This window comes from Oryza sativa, chromosome 2 (genome assembly GCF_034140825.1).
Source record: "Oryza sativa Japonica Group chromosome 2, ASM3414082v1".
Taxonomy (NCBI): domain Eukaryota; kingdom Viridiplantae; phylum Streptophyta; class Magnoliopsida; order Poales; family Poaceae; genus Oryza; species Oryza sativa.
The window spans coordinates 28596936-28619936 of NC_089036.1; the positions used below are offsets into that span (position 1 = coordinate 28596936).

The window sequence follows — 23001 nt, forward strand, 5'->3', positions numbered from 1 at the left end:
TTCTGATAAGATAAGATCCGTCTAATACAGTACTAAGTGACTGGTACTGATGGCAATTTTTGTTTGGTTCTCTCCAAATTGGAGTTACTACTACCTAAAGAAGAGAACGCACCAGTAAAAACTAAAAAGACAGTCGAGCAGAAGGCTCTTTGCATCTGTAATACCACCCTCCTTAAGAGGATACAACTCGGTACCGATCTGCGATAAACTGCCTTCTCTTTCCATGGGGCAAACGGCAGAGTGCTGATAAAGGAGTATGCATATGAGGGCTAGGCCATTCTTTACATAAACAAGGAGAAAAGTGATAGGGCTATTGGTTCAAGTATCTCAGGCTTCCTTTGAATAGAGGTTTTTGCAGGCATTTCGAGGGTGTATCTAAAAATCTGTCGCAAGTTTATTGCGTAAAATTTTTCAAATGTAAGTATAGTACAATTTTAGTGTAATTACATTGCAACTATACTAAAGTTACAGTGTAATACATGTAACTAATGAAAAGCATGCATATCTCAGCTGTTAAGGAGTGCTTGGTGCGAAGCAGGGACCCTGAGTTCGATCCACCGGACCCACAGCGCGCCTTCACGAATCTCCGTGCACATCAGATGGCCAGAAAATCAGAAGTTGCCCCAAAATAAAACTGTTGGAAGTTTTTTTAGCGAAACCGTTCCAAAAGGACAGGGAGAGACTTTAGACAAAGGCATGCACAAGTGTACAACGCCAACCAACAAATAAGACGGCTCATCGCACCTTTTAGTAATGTGAATGACAGAATGAGAGAAGAAAGGTAGATAAGAGAGACGAGGAGAAGGAGACTGGCCCTATAGATGGACAGGTTCAGGCAACCAAGCATTAGAGCATTGGGGGAATCCCCCCGTATCTATTAACAAATAATTTCAGTCTGCTAAAATGAGAGAAAAACGGGCACCTAAACATTATGCTGTACTGTGTTTTTGCAAACTTGCAACAGCTGGGATACGTACCAATGTTCAGATGCCAAGTATTCTTGCCATGGTCATGCAGCTGTGTTTCTTGCAGTGCTTTTCGCGCAGATGAAACTTCTACCAGTTTATGCAATTTAAAATCGCATATTTGCATGGCTGCAGTTCCAGATCAACAAACATGTTAGAACTAAAACAAAAAGGAGATAAGAACTATGAATAATCAAAGGGATACCAGAAAGCAGCCTGCACCTTTCCCAATGTTATGTTCCGAAAGATACACAATATTACTGAAGGTAGGGGTGCTAATGGGTGGAAATCCAATCCATTACTGCCCCAACCCACTTCTGTAACAAGCATCCTTCCAATTCAACCCAGACCACTTCTCCTTCTTCAAGCCCCAAACCAATCCAACCCATAAAAAGTTTTGAACCAAACGAGTCCAACCCATTCTAGTTAAGTGGGTTCAACCAATTCTAAATCCATGGACTGAAACCGCAGTGTCCAATCCTTGGTTCAACTCTCTTCACGCACGTACATACATATACATGCATGCGCATATACATGCGTGTATACTACCAATATACACATGTTCCATGCATGGATGCATATATCCACTTTAGTATCACAGAAACTTTAGTATCACAGAAGCTGTGGTTGCAGCGCCCAGCCGACCACCGGCGCCGCCACAGAGAACTCCGGCCACATGGGAGCACCTCCTCCGGCCAGTGGCGGAGCCAGAAATTATACAAGACTAGGCCTAAGGTAGGGCTCGACTAATGGAGTATTAGTTTTATGAAAAAATTACATGGTGAATCAACAAAATTTAAGCAAGTTTTTGGAGGCAGGCCGCCCTAGGCCTGCCTCCGCCCCTACCTCCGGCCGCCAGCTTCCATGTCTCCACATTTTTGCTGCTGTCTCCACAGAGCAGAGGTGACGACGTCGTCATCGTTAGTGCCAATGATCCGCTGCCCCATCTGGGGCTAAGGCCATGGAGGCCGACAGCTACCAGCCACCTCGTCTGCAGCGCCGCTGGTGACATGGTGGCCCAGACCAGGCAGGCCAAGGTTGAGGTTGAAACCCATGCCAACGCACCCCTCCAGCAGCGGTGCCGCACCGAGCACGAACAGCGAGTCAGAGCAGCTGGCCCACATGCTGGGCAGAGGTCGCCGGCGGCGGCGGCAGGATGATGATGATGAGCCGGTGGTGATCTCGCCGCCATGCTCCTGCCAGCGGTTGCAACGAGTAGTGACACAGAAGGGTGTGGGAGGCAGAGAGGAAGGTGGCAAGCCACCGGCGGCGTCAAGCGAAGTGGTGGTGGTGCCGTGGCTGTCAATGTCATAGGAAGACGAATGTGATTTGGGGACAATCCAGTGGAAGCCCATGGGCTGAATCCACTTTCTACCCAAACTTTCCTAACCAAAACCAATCCAATCCAAACCGTTTTACATCTCCATCCAACCCACCCCAGCCCATTAGCTGCATCAATCCATTTCAACCCATCCAAAGCCAACCCACACTGAAATCCAATCCATTAAATCCATTAGGATCCAATCCATGAGCAGGCCTAACTGAAGGCATCAAAGTTGGCAAAGTTGATGATGTAGTAGCCCCTTTTTCCCTGAAACATAACAGAAATGCATGTAACTTCACTATTACAATGCCATTATTCCAGTGGGTGACAGTGTCTCATCAATTCAGACTAGCTATCTAGTTTAGTTTGCTACTTGCAAAAGAGCTCCTGAGTATGACTTTTTTTTGAGAGAGAGAGAAGCTCCCGAGTATGACTTTACTCACACTGGTGTTCGGGCACGAGCTCCAGTTAGGCAGTGGCAAACTGACAACATAATATTACAATAACTGAAGTTTGTAAAACAGAAACAATAAGAAATGCAAGAAACCAACCTTCAAAGTATTTTTCTCTTTCTGACAATTATGCTCAGAAATTGACATTTTCTACAGTTTTATACAGTTTGCACCCCCAAAAGCATGTCTCACTGGTTAAGCAATGAAAGACTGCATAAGAAACCAAATTATCAGACACATCATCAGGATTCAGGAGAAAGAAAAATCAGGACATGAATACCAGTTGTACTTCTCGCACAACATTTTGGGGGAAAAGAAGCATGTGAAACTCAAATTCCAAGGTAGCATCAAACCTGCAATTTTGTGGTACCCCCCATGACAATGCCCCAAATCTTTTTAAGCTTGGTGGCATAGACATATAATTCCTCCAGTCTTCCATTATGACTCTTAGATCATGAAGTTTGCTCTGTAATCCAATGCAACAGTTTGCATGCATAGTGCAAACCTTGTTTAAATCTCTGCTGGGTTCACAAATGCCACCAAAGTATGTAGTGCTTAGGAACTTAATTTTCAGTCCAATATCTGTAATGTAAGGATCATGCTTTATAAAATTAAATACATCCTGATCATGATAGCCAGGATATCTCAGTCGCGAAGAATACCAAAACTTGTAGAATTCTATACTTTGATTGTTTGACCTCACATAGTTAAATCCCCCGTTTGCTATGTTCCCCAAATCAGTTGCATTGCCTACATAGTGATCACATGCAATCTGAAAATCTCCATCAGGATAGAAATGAGGAAAAGGATTGCGGAACCACGTGATGTCTGCATCCTGAAATGCAGATAAAAAATATGTCAGGTGTGACTAATAAGAAACTCTATTTCAGCTTCACATCTGCTAATTTTTCAGGAAAATATACAGCCCTATGTGCGTATAAAAGCTGATTTTCAATATAGATAGGACACACTCAAAATGCAATTGACTTTACCGAGAAAATGAAGCTGTAACCTTTTTCAAGAACTAGCCGCAAGAAATCCAGCCTTTTCCACATCATGTCCAGATAACCAGCAGTCAGAAACCTCTTCTCTTGAGAAAAATCCACATTCTCGGTTGCAAGAGCAAAGCAGTATGCGTGGATCTTCATACACCTTTTGTAAGCCTTCCAATCAAATGTTATTATCACAAGATGTCTCAAAAGTGAGCTAGTCCTAACACCACGGCGAAAACTGTCGATAAAAAGATCAATGACCGAGCCTGAAGAAGCCCATGCAGCATTCAGTGTTGTCAATATAATGGTCTTATTATCCATGGAGGCCTCCTGCAGAACTTGCTCAAGTTTGAGGTCGTCACTGTCCTAAAAGAAAATGCAATAAGCCAATAATCAAAATGCAGGTCTATTAGCTCTACTTGATCTGATGATCTCTCGAATTCAATGACATATCAGACAGCAGTGAAATTGGAAGAAATTGCATCCGCAAAGGAAAGCAGCAATATACTATGGCTTATTGTTCACGAATCTATTAGTTTTCAGATTTTAATGGGAGAACAAATTATTGGATGCTATGTATGATAAGCATTCATTGCAGAATTGATATGACGAACAGCATGAAATTTTGACCCGTGAAACAAATATAAGGAATCTTGACCCGTAAATCACAATGACGGTCATTTGATTATTGTTCATTACTGCAATGCGTATCTGTAAGTCATAGTCGATTGAATCAGTTAATGGAGTGTCAAACAGGATCGATGACTAAAAATAACCTCAAAAGCGAAATGAGTAGAAGTGAGGTATAAACCACGCGATTCACTAACAACGGCACGCAGAAAACCTATATATATATATATGCTAAGCACAGCAATTCGCACCTCAGATAACTAGAACCGCTACAGAAAAACTCAGGGGGACAAAATTAAACAGCAGAAACGACGGGGAGGAGGAGGTGGAAGCAAAGCGCACCAGATCGTCGGCCGCAGCGGGATCGACGTCGCCGTCCTCCTCGGGGACCACAACAGCAGGGGGCGGCTGGCCCCGCTCCCACCACGGCCCGCGATCCCATCCCACCTGCACCGGTTGGACCGCGTCCAACACCGCGGCGCGGTACAGCACGGCACAGGGCAGCGCCACGGCCGCCGCGAGCAGGAGCGCCGCCGCGGCTTTCCGGAGAGCCGGCGCGGACAGCGGCAGCGACGGCTTCGAGTGCCCAGGGAAGTGACGGAGGGAGGTGGCGGACGTCCGTGCCACGGTCTGGTTCGGCAACGGCCTCGCCATTGCGAGAGCGGCGGCGGCGGCGGCGGCGGATGACCACGACACCGACGCGGACACGCGGCGCGGCGGGGGACGGGGAGGGGAAAGTGCAAAGCGGCAGCGTAACGGTCGGTGAAGGCGTAAACTCGTGGTTTCCGTAAACGCAGCGTTAAAGCGGATACCGCCTACGGGAGAGAGAGAGAGGGGATAGCCGCTCGCACGTGAGGCGGCCGCACACGCGGGCTGCCAGATGGGCCACCGCATGCGAGGTGTCACTCGCGCGGTGCACCGCTGCACCATCACCGCCTTCCAGTCTCCATGACCGATCGGGCCCACTCTTGGTCGCTCTACCTGGCCCCACATGTCATCCACTCGTGCTACGCAGCAGTTGAGCAATCGGTGATTAAAAAAAAATTCCACACCCAAACCCTAGCCCCGCACCGATCCCTCTCCCTCTCCCGCCGCCACCGCCTCCGCCTCCGCCTCCCCTCGCGCCGTCGCCGTCGCCAAGAGCCGCCACTTCCGCTTCCGCCTCTGCCTCGTCCAAGTCCAAGCCAACTACCTAAACCTAAACCCTATTCTTCTTCTTTCGCCTCCGCCGCGATGTCGTCGGAGCCTCCACCCGATGCCGCCGCCGCCGCCGCCTCCTCCGCGGGGGATCTCGCGGCCGATCTCTCCTCCGCCACCATCAGCAAGAAGCAGCTCAAGAAGGATGCGAGGAAGGCGGAGAAGGCCGAGAAGGCGTCGCAGCGCCAGCAGCAGCAGCAGCCGCAGGCCGACGCCGACGACCCCTTCGCGGCCAACTACGGCGACGTCCCCGTCGAGGAGATCCAGTCCAAGACCATCTCCGGCCGCGTGTGGACCGAGATCGGCGGCCTCGACGAGGCCGCCGCCGGCCGCTCCGTCCTCATCCGCGGCGCCGCGCAGGCGATCCGGCCCGTCAGCAAGAAGATGGCCTTCGTTGTGCTGCGCGAGAGCATGAGCACCGTCCAGTGCGTGCTCGTCGCCAGCGCCGACGCAGGGGTCAGCACCCAGATGGTGCGCTTCGCCACCTCCCTCAGCAAGGAATCAATCGTCGACGTCGAGGGCGTCGTCTCCCTCCCCAAGGAGCCCCTCAAGGCCACCACGCAGCAGGTCTGCTCTCTCCACCATTATGTTGGGTCAATATGATCATCAATTGCATTTGCATCAACCCTTGGCCGCAGTTGATTAGAATATGCATTCGGATAGCCCTCTTGTGATAGCTCTAGAATGCTGAATATTTCATGTTAGATGATGGTTCTGCAATCGATTGGAATTCACATTGTGATAGTCCTCTTATGATACCTCTTGGAGGCTGAATATTCATGTATGGTGGTTTTTGTTGGACTTTTTGTATCCATCTTAATTTACCGTCACAATTAGCTCGATTTAATCCCGCAACATAACTTATTATACGGTGTGCACATTTAAAACTGTGCTTTGTTTCAGTTAGTACTAGCTAATGAAGTGTCTTTTGTTTTTGCTGGCAGGTGGAGATTCAGGTGAGGAAGATCTATTGCATCAATAGGGCGATCCCCACCCTTCCAATCAACCTTGAGGATGCCTCACGGAGTGAGGCTGAAATTGAAAAGGCTGAACAAGTATGTATATGTGCAACTTGCTTGTACATCCACAATGTATATTTACAGGATGCCTATAAATATTATAATCATTGTGAGACTTAAGAAATTAACCACTGCTGCCGTTTCAGGCTGGAGAGAAGCTAGTTCGTGTGGGCCAAGATACTCGCTTGAACTATAGAGCTATTGATCTCCGGACACCTGCAAATCAAGCAATATTCAGAATTCAATGTCAAGTTGAGAACGTGAGTATTTATTTATTTATTTTTACTGTTATCATTTTTGTATTAGTGGATTGTATTGTGCCAACGATGCTATGTGATCTATAGCTCAGTTAACACATTAAATTTTCCATTGAATAAAAACTACTCTGGCAAATGTTCATGCTTTCAGCTTAGTCAATCTTGCAGTAATAAACATTTGCCTCTTGGGAACTAAGCTCAAACTTTGCACAAGTTATTGCTGTTTGGAGATATACTGATTTGGTGACCCCAAGATGTTCCCAATAATCTGTGCCTTGCAACTTATCTAATTGCACTTGTCAAGGGTTAGATTCAATATGTTTGTCTTGAGTGAAGGCCATGCGTGTAGTATATATTCATGTCCAAGCCTTATGTAGGCTAATTCTTAATTCAGTGGAGGTTAAACAACGAGCTTCTATTATGTTTTCTATCGCGTATGAGCGTGTTATATTCATTATGGAAATTAAATCGTTGTCATGTATTTTGCAGAAATTCAGGGAATATTTTCTGTCGAAAAATTTTGTTGGGATTCACAGCCCAAAGCTAATTGCTGGATCCAGCGAAGGTGGTGCAGCTGTATTCAAGCTACAGTACAATGGACAGCCAGCATGTTTAGCACAGTCTCCTCAGTTGTATAAGCAGATGGCTATTTGTGGTGGGTTTGAACGTGTATTTGAGGTTGGACCTGTTTTTAGAGCTGAGAATTCAAACACTCACAGGCATCTGTGTGAGTTTGTTGGCCTTGATGCTGAGATGGAGATTAAGGAACATTATTTTGAGGTAAGGAAAATTGGATGAAAGATGCTTTGTATTAGTATAAGCAAAGTGATGCTGACTAAGTGCTGATTTCTCAACACAGGTTTGCGACATAATAGATGGTTTGTTTGTAGCAATATTTAAACACTTGAATGAAAATTGCAAGAAAGAACTAGAGACAATAAACAGGCAATATCCATTTGAACCTCTGAAGGTGAACAAGTTCTTGCCTCTTTTTGTTCCCCTTTTATAATATTATCTAACTCATATTTTGATACTATATTAGCTAACTCATATTATGCTAATTCATACAGTATTTAGAGAAAACTTTGAAGCTCACGTATGAAGAAGGAATTCAAATGCTGAAGGTAAATATCTTGTTTCAGTCATCATCTCTATGTTACCTCTTATTTGGTATGGGTGAATTTCTGAACATATGTCTGATCTATTGAATGAACCATATTCTAGCTGAGGGTAATATATGATTTTCTTGTTGGGCCTTATATGAGAAATCTACTAATGGCCCAGGTTTTTACTGAGAATCCTAAATATTTCATGAGCATAATTTACATGTTGGTATGCACATTGTGTATTTTAGCAATTTAATGTAGTTCACATCTTTGTTGCAATTTGGACCTACTGACCCAGATATTGGTTGGTAAAAGCTTCAGTCATTGCTTCATCCTGAAATAGCAACCTTGACATTTTCAGTCATAGAATCTTACCAAATAGATAGATTTGTTGGACATTTTGACAGATGTTCATGGACTAAGCCTAGTAAGCTACCTACAATGGATACCAAAGAATCTTGTCTGGTAATTTGGTTTGTTAACATTGACCAATTCATGACATTAAACGGAAATTATTTTTCAAAAAAAAAAAAAGAACAGTGATGAATCTTGATCAATCAAATCTAAAGAATGGGACTGGGGAGAGATTCAACCCCACAGTATTTTTTTTTAGTACGAGGGAGGAAGTGAGCACACCAACCGTGTTCGCAGCTCACTCAAATTTGATATAATGAAATCCTGTTTTTGCTAAATATCTAGTATGTTAGAAACATGTTATTGGCAACTTTGAAGTAGAACAGGTGTACAACTTACAGATATACTGGGTTATCTGGGTCGTCTTTTTTAGTAAAACCAGATTTAATTGTTGAACTAATTTTTTGCTTAGGTGTTGGCCTAAAATGCTTTCACAGAATTATATCCATAGCGATTAACATCGTGGTTTGTCCTGGCAGGAAGCTGGAACAGAAATCGAACCCATGGGTGACCTCAACACTGAAGCTGAGAAAAAACTAGGCCGGCTTGTTAAGGAGAAGTATGCAAATTCAGCCTGTAGTTACTTATTCGCTTCTTTTCAAAAGAAAATGTGGTTTGACAACTTGCTACATTGTCTGTAGGTATGGAACAGAATTTTTCATCCTCTATCGGTATCCTTTGGCTGTGCGTCCCTTCTACACCATGCCTTGTTATGACAACCCAGCTTACAGTAACTCTTTTGATGTCTTTATTCGAGGTACGTAAATTTGTTTATTTCTTTGAGATGTTTGAATTTATTACAGTATATTTCAGTGTCATGCATGCATGTGTGAGGATAATGTTACCTGAGCAGGAAAACATTATTTTCAGTCCTGCTGCTTATAAATCCTTTGTATTTTAGAGCCATATTGTTGTGAATCACTATCCTATATGAAATTAGTAATGACTTCCACTTTTCTTCATTGCATAGTCTGACACGCAAAAAGATAGATAAAAATCATGACTTGACAGAAAGTAAACCAGAATATGCTCTATCCTGCCAAGGACTTGAATTCGCCACGGGGATTACTTAGGATGGCACAGAAATGACCAACACCTATTTTTAGTTAGTCGCTTAAATGCATTCCATCCAATATGATGTGCTAATTGGTCCTGACGGTTAGCTTGATTGAGTGTTTGATGGTGCATCCTATAGCCAACCTAGGTCTGCACAACCACATTGAACTTTGCTATCAATTTAAATTTAGTGAAAATTTATTCCTTTATTATAGTCGTGTTTGCGTCATCTTATCTACTTCCATCAGTAGTCACTATTTGCTATCACTGAAGAAGATATTCATCATGTGTAGAAGCATCCTGTTGACCATTTTTGTGATATGATAGGAGAGGAAATAATATCTGGAGCACAAAGAATACATTTACCAGAGCTATTGACGAAACGTGCAACAGAGTGTGGAATTGATGCGAGTACTATTTCATCATATATCGAATCGTTCAGGTAAGTTTATTTGTTTATCATGTTGTTAGTCCTCTAATATTGCAACATATGTTGTAATGCTCATCCAATTTTCTTCTTGTCATCATCTAAATCACTTCATTCAACTCATTTCAATATATGGGTCATCATTGTAGCTATGGTGCACCTCCTCATGGTGGTTTTGGTGTCGGCCTGGAGAGGGTGGTAATGCTGTTCTGCGCCCTAAACAACATCAGGAAGACATCACTTTTCCCTCGCGATCCACAAAGGCTGGTGCCATAATTTGCTTTTTTTCCCAAGAGCAAGGTTTGGACTCAGTACGGACTGGGCAGTTTTCCTCGGCTGGTTTTTTTACCTGGACATTATTTTCGTATTTATTAATGTGCTGTACTGCAAAAGCTGCTCCTTTCCACAACATTTGGAATAGTTGCCGATACATTTGGAATAGGGCTCAACGTTGGCGTTGTGATTTCGTTGATGATTCCGCTATTCGTAACAATGGCGAATCCAGAGCAGAAATGACCCTATGTCAGAAACATATCACATACTCGTATGCCTATATTTCCAAAAGATAAGGGATTATGGAAGGATGACATATTCAAGTCCCAAAATACAAGGTGTGGTTTGACTCGTGGTCTTCAACATCCAACTTTTGATTGTCATTTTCTGTCATGGTACCACCTTCATCCTAATTTGACATTCTCTAAGTAGAAGGCACCAATACCAAGAAAAGTGTGAATGACTTATATTTTAAATATTGGATGTCATTGCACCATTAGAAATTAATCTTGTTGGTTGCATGTAACACATTCAATGATGCACATTACTCACATTACTCTTTGTACAAATAAACAAAATGACACTTGTTTAATGATGATCATTTTGGAAAGACCCCAGAAACCTTATGGGATGATCAAAGTGGGATGGAGGGATCATATTATTATCCATATTGAAACCAACTTCACATGTAAAAGAACATCAAAATATGAATCCAACAAGACCGTATTTATATCAGTAAACCTACACATTATATATTATTAGACTAGTGGTTAGAAAAATTTATAAAATTCAAATCTTATACGTGCGTACCTTACAGTTCGAGATGTCGAGGTGGAGGGAGTAACTATCTTAGGTCATTATTACACAAGATGTAATGAAGTCACTTGTTTATATTGATTCCTAGATAATCATCATAATCTATACCACTTTTTTTTCAAAAAAAAAAAAGTAATGGTGGTAGCAGTGACCACCACGCCATCAATAACATGTGATTTCTCATATATACATCTTAAAGTTTTCTAAACCATTTTAAAAGAAGGTAATAATGAAACCATCTTAAAAGAAGGTAATAATGGTGACAGTAAATCTGTTATCACCGTCCCATCAATAACATGTGATAACATGTGGTTTCTCATATGTACTCCTTGAAGTTAAATAAAGAAATGAGTAATAGGAGTAGGTTTTGTTTTAACTAGAGAGAGAAGTGGGTAGCTACATCAAAATTTGAACGGTAGGATTTGATTTTAGGATGAATTTAAGGTTTTTTTTCAATCTCTTTTCATAATTATTAAGATAAGTAAAAGAATTCATAATTTTATTATTAAAAATCAAAGAACAAAATTATTGTATATCGACTAATATATAATGATGTAGCCATATTTATTTTCTCCACGTGAACATGTAATGCCATATGATTCTCTTTTAATCCCGTAACAGTGTAAAAGCATTCTGCTAGGCAAGTTTTAATATAGCTAATGTATAATATTTAATCATTGTCACAAATGTAGCAACCTACGACATGTAAAATATAACCGAAACTGTCTAAACTGTCACTATTATTATTTGATCTATTATTATCTGATGAGTCTACAAACAATCTATCCCGAGAAGATAAATAAATCTTCATCCTTACCCTTAATTTCCTTAAATCTCAAGTGCATGTGCTACCTACGTATCAAAATATATGATGTTATATGAGATGTACAAAGTATGTATGTGCTTTTTTTTTTAGATAATGATGTATGTGCTTCTTTAAAAGGAAGTAATAGTAATAATAAGTGATGAATCTACAACCACTCCTACCACCAACTCCCTACCTTTTTAGAAAGTAAAATGACACGTAGGTCTAGACGATCCACGTGTTAACCAGCCCCACCATCATTTTCTACATACATAATCTCTTATTTTTTTATACATTTGTTATTGACATGTAGGCAGTAGCATGTGGCCTGTATGAGGCGGGGGAGGGGGGTGGTGAAGTGAACGGTATTAAAAGTTTACATGTAGGCACAATGTGACCAAATGGCCTACATGTCAATAATAAATGTATAAAAGAATAAGAGATTATGTGTGTAGAAAATGATGGTAATAACGGCTTAATGATTATTTATTTAATTAATGGGATAAGTACATTTTACTCTCCTTAACTCTTCGTTTTGTCTAAAATGCACCCTCGATCTTCAAAATCGGGTATTTAACACACTTAAACTTTTAATACCGTTCACTTCACCCCCCCCCCCTCATACAGGGCCACATGTCACTGCCTACACCTCTTCTTCTACCTCCATCTCCTCTCCCCTTTCTCTTCTCTCTCTATATATATCCTTCTTCTTGACAGCCAAACCTCCATGCGCTAGCTGCTGCTGCGCCTCTCTCTCTATATCCTTCTTCTTGGACGGCCAAACCTCCATGCGCTAGTAGCGCCTCTCCTCAGTCACCACCGACCTCGGTCACTGGTTATTCCTCGCCGACCCCCACTACTATAGCTCGTCGGTGACCACCCTGAGCTCGCCCTGTGTGTTGCAGCTCACTTCCCAGATATCGACGAGGAGAGCGGCGTCGCGGTAGACGCACTGTAGTGGTAGCCCCCTTGAGCTCGACGAGGAGAGCGGCAACGGCAGCCTCCCCGAGTTCACTGAACTGGACTAAGAGAGCATAGGGCAACTCAGGCTCTCCAGCGGCATCGGCGAGCTCACCCCAAGTCCCCATGCACGTGGATCTGGCAAGCTCTGGCCCTCTTGCGTGGTTGATGCCTCAGGACCCCAAATCCACCTCAAGGAGGCAAGTCGATTTGTCGTCGCCCGGATCTACGTGGATCTACCGTCACTCCATCGTCCTTGTCAGTGGCGAGAGAGCGGAGGGAGAAAGGAGAGGGGTGATGCGACGACAAATGGGGACGGGGACAGATCGAGCAGCTCACTAGTAAATTCGGTTTCCCCATCAAGTTAGTTCGTCACCGACTACCGCGGCGTCGCCAACCGTCAAGTAGATCTCAAGCTCTGTCTCCCTCTCCGACGATCTCTACCCCATCCATTATTGAGCGGCACCACAAAGGTCGTCGAGGTGGTGGTGCCCGATGGATGAGAGAAGAAGTAGAAAGGAGAGGGTGGAAGATGGGTGTCCCCTACATGCCCAACCTTTTTTTTATGTGTCAATTGGACCACCACGTTAGTTGCATATAGGCAAAGCCAGCATGGTTTGAAAAAAAAGGTTATTTATTGGTATTGATAGTTAGGAGGTGTAATATACCCAGTTTTATAGTTTGGGGGTGTGATTTAAACAAAGACAAGAGTTGAGGAGGGTGTGATTTATCGGCAGTGTCATGTTTTTTCGGTGTCCTCTAACCAATTACACAGGTTTTGATGTACTGTAGTAAATTTTGTCTTTAAACAAATATATGAGTTGAGAAGGGTAAAATGGACTTATCCTTTAATTAAAATTTGAGTAAATTTCACAAAACAACAGGTATTCTGATCAAACTATCGCAAAACTATATATTTAAGGCGTTATATCACAACTACAGATTTAATACCATATTTATCACAAAACTACATATTTAAGGTTAAGTATCACAAAACTGTATATTTAAATCTTTTTTTACGGGGAACTGCATATTTAAAATTGAAGTTATCACAAAACTATATCTTTTAGAGTTTAAACCCCTAGCACCATTATTATGCTAGAGCTATAAACATTATTGTTTTATGACCAAATTGGTTCTAAACATATAGTTTTGTGATAATTTAGTTACCAAACATACAGTTTTGTGACAATTCATCTTAAACGTATTCTGCGATAAATTTAGTGTTAAATCTGTAGTTTTGTAATAGTTTAGTATAGTACATGTAGCTCTTAAAATTTTGTTGCAATCGCACGTGCAGTAGGCTAGTACCAGCAAAGCAATACGGTGCGCATCACAGCACAGCACAGGGCAAGGGACCGCAGAGGCGCAAACCGTTTGCTTCTAACTACCGCGGGGCCAACGAACTTTTCCTCTCCTTCCCGCATCCTCTCCACCTCTCGTCCTCCCCCTCCCCTCCGCTCATCGTGCCCTGCTCCGCTGAGCACGCCGCAGCTCCGGATCTGTGGAGCCGGGGATCAGGCAGGCGGAAGCGAGGTCGTGTCTTGGCACTTCTGTGGCTGGTTCTTTCGTAGCTCTAGAGAATTTTGGTGGATAGAGCGCCTCGATCGGAGAATTCGGGGGGGACGAGATGGATGGTCTGCCTGCGGAGCTGTGCATCAAGATCTTCCACCTCCTGGATCACCAATCTCTCGCCTCTGCTCCCCAAGGTGCCCTTTTTTTGTCTGCTCTTTTTACTGCCTTGTTTCTCACGATTCTTAGTGCATCATTCTTGCCACTGTCGCATTCAGACGTAAGCGCTAGCAAATTGCATCATGGTGCCTCTTCTTATCTTATGCTAATGGTTCGCAGTTTAACTTAAATCATGGCCTTAACAAGTGCTGTTGCAAAATTCAGTGTGCAGGAAGTGGAACACGTTGACCTCCGACGACGAGCTGTGGCGCAGGCTGTTCAAGGACAGGTGGGGAGCGGATGCTGCAGCGTTCTACGCGCCAGAGGGCTCCAGGTCATGGAAGGACGTCTTCATTGTGCAGGATCGATGCGACCGATATGGGCTGTAAGTTGCCATCGAATTCACTCGCCTATCATCCCGCTCGAGCTGTACTTCTTATCTTGGCATGCCTACTGTCACGGTGTCCCCTGATATTCAGACGTGGCACACATTCTGTAGTACACTGCAACAATGTCACTCTGAAGTACTCCTATATGAACTCTGAATACTGTAAGTTACGCCTCATTGATCTTTCCAGGGGTGTCAGGATTATCAGAGAAGGAAGCGATTACTACCTGATTTACCAGGGTGAGATCCAGAGGTACTTGGGGTCGAGACAGCATGTGAGCTGCGATAGCAAGGACGCTCCTGCGCAGAGTAGCGAGGACGAGCAGCGGCAGATATCCGATCGGATCTTGTTCTTCCTTGGAGACCTGGAGGCTGCATGCGCAGATGCCAAACGTGTGAAGGTGCGACGACCGTGATATCCAGGAACAGCGCTGTATGACATTGTAGTTGTTATTTTTGCACATATTTCGTGCACATATGTTGTATGTAAAATCTTCAATCCATTATCCGTAGCGTTTCACATTCATCTTATGTATTTCCTCATTTTAAAAGTAAAAAGTTTGTAAATCTGCGCTAATCGCCTTTTACTTTTAGGCTTTTAGCAAAGCACGTGTAGCATCATCTGGTAATTTTTCCGCCGTAAGTAAATGTAATAGTCATTTAGCTGCAAATGCATATATGCTTACCACGACAAATGGATATGTCCCATCATCTTTTCTAATCTTTATAAAATGTAATCATAAACTCGTCGTTCGAGATTAAAAAGGCAACTGGCCTCTCCTGTCAGCTAAGGATGTTTTACGCAAGGAACATGAGTACTCAAATGTCAATTACGAGTCAATAATAACATGAAGTTCAACTGGTTAACTGTGTTACTGCAGCTCATGGGTGACAGTGCGTTACTGATTGAAGCCTCCGTCGAACGTTGAGTCAACACTTGATAGCAGCTCTTGCCATTTCCAACGCTCCCTCATACGTCTTATTGCCGCCAATGAAGCCGCTCATATGAACAAAGACACATCCTGGAATGCCAATATCGTTTGACAGTTCATCATCTCTCAAGCCCCTCCACTTTTCCGGCAGAGGCTTTCGGCTCTCAAATCTATCCGGAGCAACGCCAACAGCTTGTACTCTCCAACTTTTGCTCCTCTCATCCTGCAATTACGTTATCCAAATCAGCATACGCAGACATCAATACTTTTAGCATGCTACTGGCCAACGCTAGAAAGAGAGTTTATTCTATGATCAGAAGTTCAGAACTACAATTTTAAGTGCATAAACAAGGGCCCTTTTCCTTCTTTCTTAGATTGAATAAAACGGTGTTTGACGAGAGTAAGACAAAACAAGGTGGAAATCAGCAAGACCACCCTAAGGGTTAATGACAAAATGGAGGAAACATGGCATAGTATAAATGATTGCACTTAAAGTAAAATTTACTTTCAAGGCTGTGAAACGTAAATCCAAAAGAAAACTGAGTCTCTGCTAGAGCTTCAAGCTACATGCTACTTCTCGATTTCAGCTTATGCAACTAGAACTACATCAAGATATTCATATCATAGGCTGAGAAAGGCAACACTTCTCACCTGGTACAACACATACTTCGTGAGGGGATCAATCTTCAGCTCCTCTTCAAGCTCAAACAGATGAAGTTTCCACTGCAATGATAATAAGAGATTCTCAAATTACATGCTTGGAATGATTCAATATGTTAGTCAATTCAGCAGGGTATTCCTGAAAAAAGATCTTACTGGGCAGAATCTATCCAAAACCATAATTTCTTCACTTGGATCAACCTTTCCTCTTGACAACAAACACTCCAAGACAATAGATCTCGCAGGTAACCATGACTTAACATGAAAGCGAACACTCTGGAAGTGAAGGTGCAAAATATTATCATATACAAAGAGATGAATGGCGACACACTAAAAACAAAGTTCTCATGCAGTAAACTAACGTATCACATACAGAGACTATTATACCTCCATAAATTCACTTCCAGCAAGCATCATTGCCTGTTGAAATGCAGCATTTTCCTTCTCAGGTGACTGGTCTGGATCGGTCCAGTCTGGATTAAGACGCCCAACGCGTGAAGACAAGTGTGTGTTGTTCACATACTTTGGGGGTTGGTCTGTGTCATATTGATTGATTCCGTTGTCGACTGCATCAAGCGCCTGTCACATGACAAAAGTTATTGTTTCTCTGGGATCATGCAGAAATATTGGGGTAGATGCATAAACACATAAATTAATAACAGTGTATAAAAGATGTCTTAAGAAAAAATGATGTGAATTGATGCTTTATAGATTGAAGCTTTCTACTCCTTAGTATAACGGTTAAACTTAAACAAAAAAAATTACTTGCATTCAAGTATATCTGATGCCTCTACACCCTTCTCTGCTAACTTTATAATTGGCACCAAACGCAGACTGGATAGTAATCATATTTTGCCACATACAGTGCATGCAGCCTATCAAGCTAATTCAAAAGTAGATCGTGAAAAGCCCATCAAGGTAATGCAAAAGTACGGATGAAACATTGAAGCATTAACCTTGTAGTAGGCAGTCGCTAAGCTATGATATTTGTTAGTTGGTTCCATGCTCCTAAGATAAAACAAAGGATCTAATATGTGCCTAGCAAATATTTCTTGCTGTATGTCTGCTAGTGGATGTATAATGGAGCTGCAATTTATCAACTATTCTATTCCCCTTAAGGGCTTGTTCGGATAATCCCACCAATTAACCCACGAACAAGGGGATTGAGGGGGATTGGAGGGAAATAATTCCACACCCCCTCAATCCCCTCCAATCCCTCCTTCTCCTTCCTTGTTCGTTTACTTCTCCTTCCTTGTTCATTTAATCTCCATGAAAGAAGGATTGGAGTGTTTAATCTCCATGAAGGAGGGATTAGAGGGGATTGAGGGGAATAATTCCACAACTCCTCCAATCCCCCCTCAATCCCCTTGTTGGTGGCATTAACCGAACAAGCCATCATGGGGATTAAACGAACAAGGCCTAAAGGGTGCTCACTACTGCTATTCAAATAATGCCGATGCACAGATTTATATCACCAAGACATTAACACAGTAAGCATACTCAAGTACTCAATGGTGATATCTGGCACGTCAACACTTCTTAGGTCAAAAAAAGACAGAGTGATGCAGACGTCCAAATAAATCAGGCGATTTCAGTGTATAGTTATAGACTGAACACAACAAAGCACACCCACAAGGCAAACATTTACCTAAATTCCAGCCAACCTTTGATTCTCTCCAAAAAAAGAGTTGGCAAAAGTGGCAAAACAAACAGAAATGGAAGTTTAAAAGAAGAGATCTTACTCAAGATTCAACATAATCATTTAGTGTATCAAAAGCACGACAGTAAACATTCAAAGGTTGATTATCTGTGCAGCTTCATACCTCAACAAAGCTTTTATATATTGCAAGATACAACCGATGAACATCTTCATGGTCTTCACTAACTTCAAGCTCCTTTGCAATTATCTCCTTACCAAAGTGCTGTAACATCAAGTCAAGAATCAGTGGTAAACATCTGAACTATAGTCATGGTCCTCAAATGGCAACTTGTAAATTTCAATGGTCTAATACATCATGCTGGACAACCAAGGAGGAACTTGGTGTCAAATAATTAAGAAGAATCCATGAGCACATCAAGGATCGAACGCAGGAGGATCACAAAAGGACTGCAATATACCACACTAGCAAGTGCATCTCGGTCTAATACATCACAAAAGGACATCATGATCTTAAATCCACTAATAAATGGCCCATCAATCTGTCTAGCGTGGTAATGCAGTTAAAGCCTCTTATGTAGCAGTTTCAAGGTTCTACCTAACAATGTAGAGAACTTTGTTCATCGTCGTGTTTGCTAACAAGTTGTCAGGAAAAAAGCTCAGGTTTCAGAATGTGAATTATCCATGGGAAGTACCTTGTAAACAAGCCCGGCACTGCTAAGTTTTGTGTTAAAGCCATGTCCAAAGACCTCATTAAAGCCCTTCTGGTGATGATCGTAGCGATGCCGGCTGGGATCATAGACACCACCAACATCAAGCACAGCATCCAGAGTATCGAGGATCTACAATGATGCCCAACAAGAAAAAGGGAAATACAGGTAAGTTAAAGATCTAAGAATCTAAGAGCACATTACACCAAATGAGAAGGTTTATGATTATTGTATCATATACAACTACAAGCAGCGATTTTTACATAAATTACACAACAATCTGTACTGTACTAATTGTTGCACAGACGCTAGTACAATGGGAATCATTCTGTCATGGATAAGAGTAAAATCATCAGCACCTAACTAAGACACACATCTAGCACAGATGCAAGCGGGACATTTAACTATTTGCTACTTTTAAGATGTGGTGTGTAACAATTTGCCACTCATAATCTATGATATATGGGCCATCATGTGTCTATGACATGTGTGTCCAGTGGCAAATTGTTAAATGCCACATCTAAAAGCAGCATGTACAATTCAGGACACCAGATTATACGTAATTAGGAGAAAAACACAACTCAGTTAAGTTTAACAGAGAGTTGCATTATTAGTATATACAGAATCTAATTGAAACACAACATGTCTACAAATTGTAGGAACTGCCGCGTACAGACCCGCAACGCAACCCCTAGAGACAGACAAACTTCACAGAACCAAAGTCATTTTACAACCCCCCCCCCCCCCAACCACCCCCCACCCAAAAAAAACAGAAAAAAAACAAAAAAAAAACCAAAAAAATGTAAGGCAATGGTAGGTTAATCGAGCCAGTGAGAAGGCAAGAGACCTGGGGGTCGCGGGTGCGGACGACGTCGGCGCCGGCGAACTGGGAGGTGAGGCGGATGAGGTAGCACCCGAGCGCCTCGTCGCAGTGGAAGCTGCCGTTGTGGGTCCCCACGCGCTTGCCGCTCCCCGCGCCGTTCGCGGAGCGGCCGTCGCCCGAGACGGACGAGTAGACCCTCAAGCGCTTGGGCGAGGCGGCGGCGGCCATGGGGAGAGGGTTTAGGGTTTGGGATCGCACGCGGGGAATGAACGTGACGGCTCGCTGCGACAGCCTCCAGGCGGCGAGCATACTACAAGTCGCGTGCGGTGCGGGCGATGGGGGATGAGGTGGTGACTTTCGCTAGATGTTGGGTTTTTGAGGTGGGGTTTGGTTGGCCGTTCAAGGCCGCCGAACTGCAGGAACAAGGCCCGATGCTTGCGTGAGAGGTTTGAGTTGTTGCCTTGTTGGGCTCCCTCTTCGCATCCAAGGGCCGGGACGGGATTTGTCCCCAACTTACGGGCATATAAATATGTATGGTTGGCCGGCCATATAAATGATCACTTCCAATAAATAATTTGTTCTCTTTCTAAGTCATGTAAAATGAGTGTATGTTCGTGTCTTTTGTCCATAAATACTCTTACTTTGAGTTAGATTAAACGTGTATGTTTAAGTTGGGAAATTGGAGGCAAACAAAATAGATATAGAAATCAATTCCCACTCCTTTCCATACAATGGTTAAAAACTCCTATCTTATTCCGTCCAGCAAATGGCGTACGTTTAGTCCCATCACCCCTCCGGCTGCTTATCATCTTCCACTTCCAAGATTTCAAACAAAAAAATTTCCATCCGGGCTAGGATACCACATGGGCGATTGACACATCTGCCACCTTCTCCCGTCGAATCAAGAGCCCTTTAGTCCCATCACCCCTCCAGCTGCTCATCATCTTCCACTTTCAAGATTTCAAACCAAAAAGTTCTCCATCCGAGCCGGGAGACTAGCTGGTCAAGGGCCGGGAGACCAGCTGGGCGCTTCAATTGCAGTGAGAAGGAGAGCCATCCCCATCCATCCCTCTGCGCGCGGATTCCCATCCATCCATCTGCTCGTGCGGATCTAGAATTTCCGAGAGGAAGAGGCATGGTGAGTTTGCAGGCCGCCGAGCGGCGTGCGGTCCCGTTCGTGGTCTTCACGCCACTCGCCAAGCCCCTGACTGCCGCGCTGAGCAGCAAGAGGGGTGATGGGATCTCAGATGAACTTATTGCATGCATATATCATATGACCACCACTTTTTACACTTTTTAGACTGCACCTTCGTAATGCATGATTATGTATGGTTGGCTGGCCGGCCACATGAATGATCAATAATTCATTTTCTTTTCAAGTCATGCAAAATGCGTGTGTGTTCGTGTCTTTTTCATAAATACTCATATTTTGAGTTAGATTAAACGTGCATTAAGATATTAGAGGTAAACAAAATAGAAATCAATTCACATCACTTTCCATCAACACGTTGCGGGGTTGTATGAGGGATTGGAGGCAAACAAAATAAGTATAAAATCAATTAATTCCCATGTTTAAGTTGAGTGATTGGAGGCAAACAAAATACCACAGTTTTCTATAGGATGGTTAGACACAACCTTGGCATTAAACTCGTTGCGGTTGCCATAGTTAAATTAAGGAAAAAGCGTGGACATATACTCTAGCCGCAATAGCCGTCTATTTTTAAAAAAAAAAAATTATGGAAGAAGTGTGAACATATACTCTGGCGAGAGCAAAACATTTTCTACAACTCTTGACTAATTTTGTATAATCTGCAAAAATGTTGTAGTTTTTTTTTCTCTAATTGGTATAGTTTGCCAGTGTACACATATTTTCATCTTAGAATTACTTATGTAAACTTTTTAACTTAAATCATATGAAACATTTATCTTAAACTACAAAATGAAACATTTATCTTAAACTACAAAAATACAACTAAGAGATTTAGTTTGAGTGTTTGAGGGAAGGAAAAAGAACTCATATTTAGAAAATACACAAAACGAAACGAGATGAGTTATTAGTGTATGATTAATTAAACATTAATTATTTTTAAACTTAAAATTTTGGTTAATTTGTGTTTTCTAACATTTTTTTTAAAAAAATACATCGTTTAATAGTTTGGGAAGCGTGCGTGCGAAGAAGAAGAAAAATCTTCTCTCTTTATCAATTTATCAAACGCAGTATATGTTGGGAAAGCAACGGCATTAAATAGCAATTCCGGATGAACGTATGGAGCACACAATTTTGCGAGCAAAGAGCCAACGTATTTCATAATCATCTATAACGGTCTATAAGGAATAAGTCCACTTCATATCCCCCATCTTTCCATCGAGTTTAACTCGTATCCTTAAACCGCAATACTGGAATCTTAACCCTCAAACTTACAAAGTCAGGTTAAATTAGATCATATGGTAGTATGTGTGGCCGGTTTTGCCGACATAATAACATCTTAATAAGAAAAAGAAAACTGAAAATACCATTAGGCCCATATGTAAGTGGTTACCTTACATTCTTCCTGTGATTCTCCTCTCATCTTTTCTCTTCCCCTCCTCTCCTCCATGTCGGGGAGCTTCTCCTGTCGGTGGTGAGCTTTGCGACGGTCAGGGTACTTATCCTGGTGGTTGCGGAGGGTGCCGGGTGTGAGGTGTCTAGAGAAAGAAGGAGATCGTCATCGTGGGTGCCGGCGTGGCGGGCCTGGACACGGCGGTCGCCCTGCACCGCCTCGGCGTGGACGTGACCGTGCTAGAGCAGGCGCCTGCGCCCAGATTACGGTCAAACCCGTTCAGAGCAGTCTGTCCCCAAAATCAAGCTAATCATGGCAGCCACCCACACAAACGCCATCCTCTCCACTTCCCCTCTCAGAGCAAGGATAATAACATAGCCAACTGCTAGCTCTATACTAATACCATGTCATTTATGGCAATCACTAATATAATAGGTTGGCTGTTAGGTTAGCTGTTTGTTTACATCTATTGAAGATTTAGATATTTAATATTAAACATTTAGATATTTAATATTCGCATGTGCACCTGATCTCCTCGTATCTGGTTGGAAGAAAGCATTTTTTCCTTTGTGTGTTGCGCTTCAGCCGAGTGATAGATGAAATGCCCGCTCCATCTTTTTCTTCCCTTCTCACTCCTCCACGTCGGATTTTGCTGACGGGTAACATGCTAGCGCCGGCTGATTAGGATCTATTAAACCTGCTCTCAAGTGCTGCCGCCTCCCGAGTCCCGAGGTGTTCCACGTCGCCGTCCTGCTCGTGTTTGATCTGCTGACGACGGTCGCGTCCCATGTGGTTTCTTCTCCGGATTCAATCGTGTCCAGGAGTCTAATTTGGTATTTCTCTCTTGGTGGTTTTCAATTCTCCTGATACATTCAATCTATGTGTTAGGTGCAGTAGTTATCTCGTTGATTGCTCAATGTTTTTCTC

The 23001-nt window shown here is 42.9% G+C and overlaps 4 protein-coding genes and 1 long non-coding RNA gene across 6 annotated transcripts; 2 read left to right on the forward strand and 3 right to left on the reverse strand.

Annotated features, from left to right (window-relative positions):
* Positions 1-370: 370 nt before the first annotated feature.
* On the reverse strand, positions 371-1107 carry LOC136355034 (uncharacterized). Its single transcript, XR_010739055.1, has 3 exons — positions 978-1107; positions 745-815; positions 371-634 (listed from the first exon to the last, which is right to left on the reverse strand). It is a non-coding gene; the product is annotated as an uncharacterized lncRNA (long non-coding RNA).
* A 425-nt stretch (positions 1108-1532) lies between these two features.
* Positions 1533-5135, reverse strand: LOC4330353 (uncharacterized protein At4g15970). The gene is made up of 5 exons (XM_066307106.1): positions 4706-5135; positions 3734-4099; positions 3095-3576; positions 2841-2951; positions 1533-2556 (listed from the first exon to the last, which is right to left on the reverse strand). The coding sequence occupies exons 1-4, from the start codon at positions 5015-5017 to the stop codon at positions 2930-2932; spliced, it is 1182 nt and encodes a 393-aa protein (XP_066163203.1). The 5' UTR covers positions 5018-5135; the 3' UTR covers positions 1533-2556; positions 2841-2929.
* A 339-nt stretch (positions 5136-5474) lies between these two features.
* On the forward strand, positions 5475-10444 carry LOC4330354 (aspartate--tRNA ligase 2, cytoplasmic). The gene is made up of 10 exons (XM_015769778.2): positions 5475-6127; positions 6505-6615; positions 6726-6839; positions 7326-7616; positions 7696-7806; positions 7907-7960; positions 8836-8915; positions 8998-9113; positions 9740-9854; positions 9989-10444. The coding sequence occupies exons 1-10, from the start codon at positions 5597-5599 to the stop codon at positions 10113-10115; spliced, it is 1650 nt and encodes a 549-aa protein (XP_015625264.1). The 5' UTR covers positions 5475-5596; the 3' UTR covers positions 10116-10444.
* Positions 10445-14030: 3586 nt separating this feature from the next.
* LOC4330355 (F-box protein SKIP31) lies at positions 14031-15447 on the forward strand. Of its 2 annotated transcripts, XM_015767076.3 has the most exons (3): positions 14031-14402; positions 14590-14749; positions 14943-15447. In XM_015767076.3, the coding sequence occupies exons 1-3, from the start codon at positions 14324-14326 to the stop codon at positions 15166-15168; spliced, it is 465 nt and encodes a 154-aa protein (XP_015622562.1). In that variant the 5' UTR covers positions 14031-14323; the 3' UTR covers positions 15169-15447. The 2 variants fall into 2 exon arrangements, with proteins under 2 accessions (XP_015622562.1, XP_015622560.1); XM_015767074.3 differs by having other exon boundaries at positions 14107-14402; positions 14590-15447.
* A 6-nt stretch (positions 15448-15453) lies between these two features.
* LOC4330356 (MYG1 protein C694.04c) lies at positions 15454-19883 on the reverse strand. Its single transcript, XM_015767073.3, has 7 exons — positions 19559-19883; positions 18697-18843; positions 18168-18266; positions 16732-16923; positions 16501-16620; positions 16336-16407; positions 15454-15907 (listed from the first exon to the last, which is right to left on the reverse strand). Exons 1-7 carry the CDS (start codon positions 19841-19843, stop codon positions 15683-15685), a joined length of 1140 nt encoding a protein of 379 aa, XP_015622559.1. The 5' UTR covers positions 19844-19883; the 3' UTR covers positions 15454-15682.
* Between the last annotated feature and the right edge of the window lie 3118 nt (positions 19884-23001).

Bases quoted from the DNA above. Each gene is read 5' to 3' on its own strand.
- LOC4330354 (XM_015769778.2), top strand. From the start codon at position 5,597: ATGTCGTCGGAGCCTCCACCCGATGCCGCCGCCGCCGCCGCCTCCTCC. The intron at 8,916-8,997 runs GTATGCAAATTC...CATTGTCTGTAG, and splicing joins GGCCGGCTTGTTAAGGAGAA to GTATGGAACAGAATTTTTCA. The intron at 9,114-9,739 runs GTACGTAAATTT...GTGATATGATAG, and splicing joins TTTTGATGTCTTTATTCGAG to GAGAGGAAATAATATCTGGA.
- LOC4330355 (XM_015767074.3), top strand. From the start codon at position 14,665: ATGCTGCAGCGTTCTACGCGCCAGAGGGCTCCAGGTCATGGAAGGACG.
- LOC4330356 (XM_015767073.3), bottom strand. From the start codon at position 19,843: ATGCTCGCCGCCTGGAGGCTGTCGCAGCGAGCCGTCACGTTCATTCCC. The intron at 16,924-18,167 runs GTATGAAGCTGC...GTCATGTGACAG, and splicing joins TATATAAAAGCTTTGTTGAG to GCGCTTGATGCAGTCGACAA. The intron at 16,621-16,731 runs GTATAATAGTCT...CTTCACTTCCAG, and splicing joins CTGGAAGTGAATTTATGGAG to AGTGTTCGCTTTCATGTTAA.
- LOC4330353 (XM_066307106.1), bottom strand. From the start codon at position 5,017: ATGGCGAGGCCGTTGCCGAACCAGACCGTGGCACGGACGTCCGCCACC. The intron at 4,100-4,705 runs GTGCGCTTTGCT...ATTTTCTTTTAG, and splicing joins CCGCTGCGGCCGACGATCTG to GACAGTGACGACCTCAAACT. The intron at 3,577-3,733 runs GTAAAGTCAATT...TCTGCATTTCAG, and splicing joins GTTACAGCTTCATTTTCTCG to GATGCAGACATCACGTGGTT.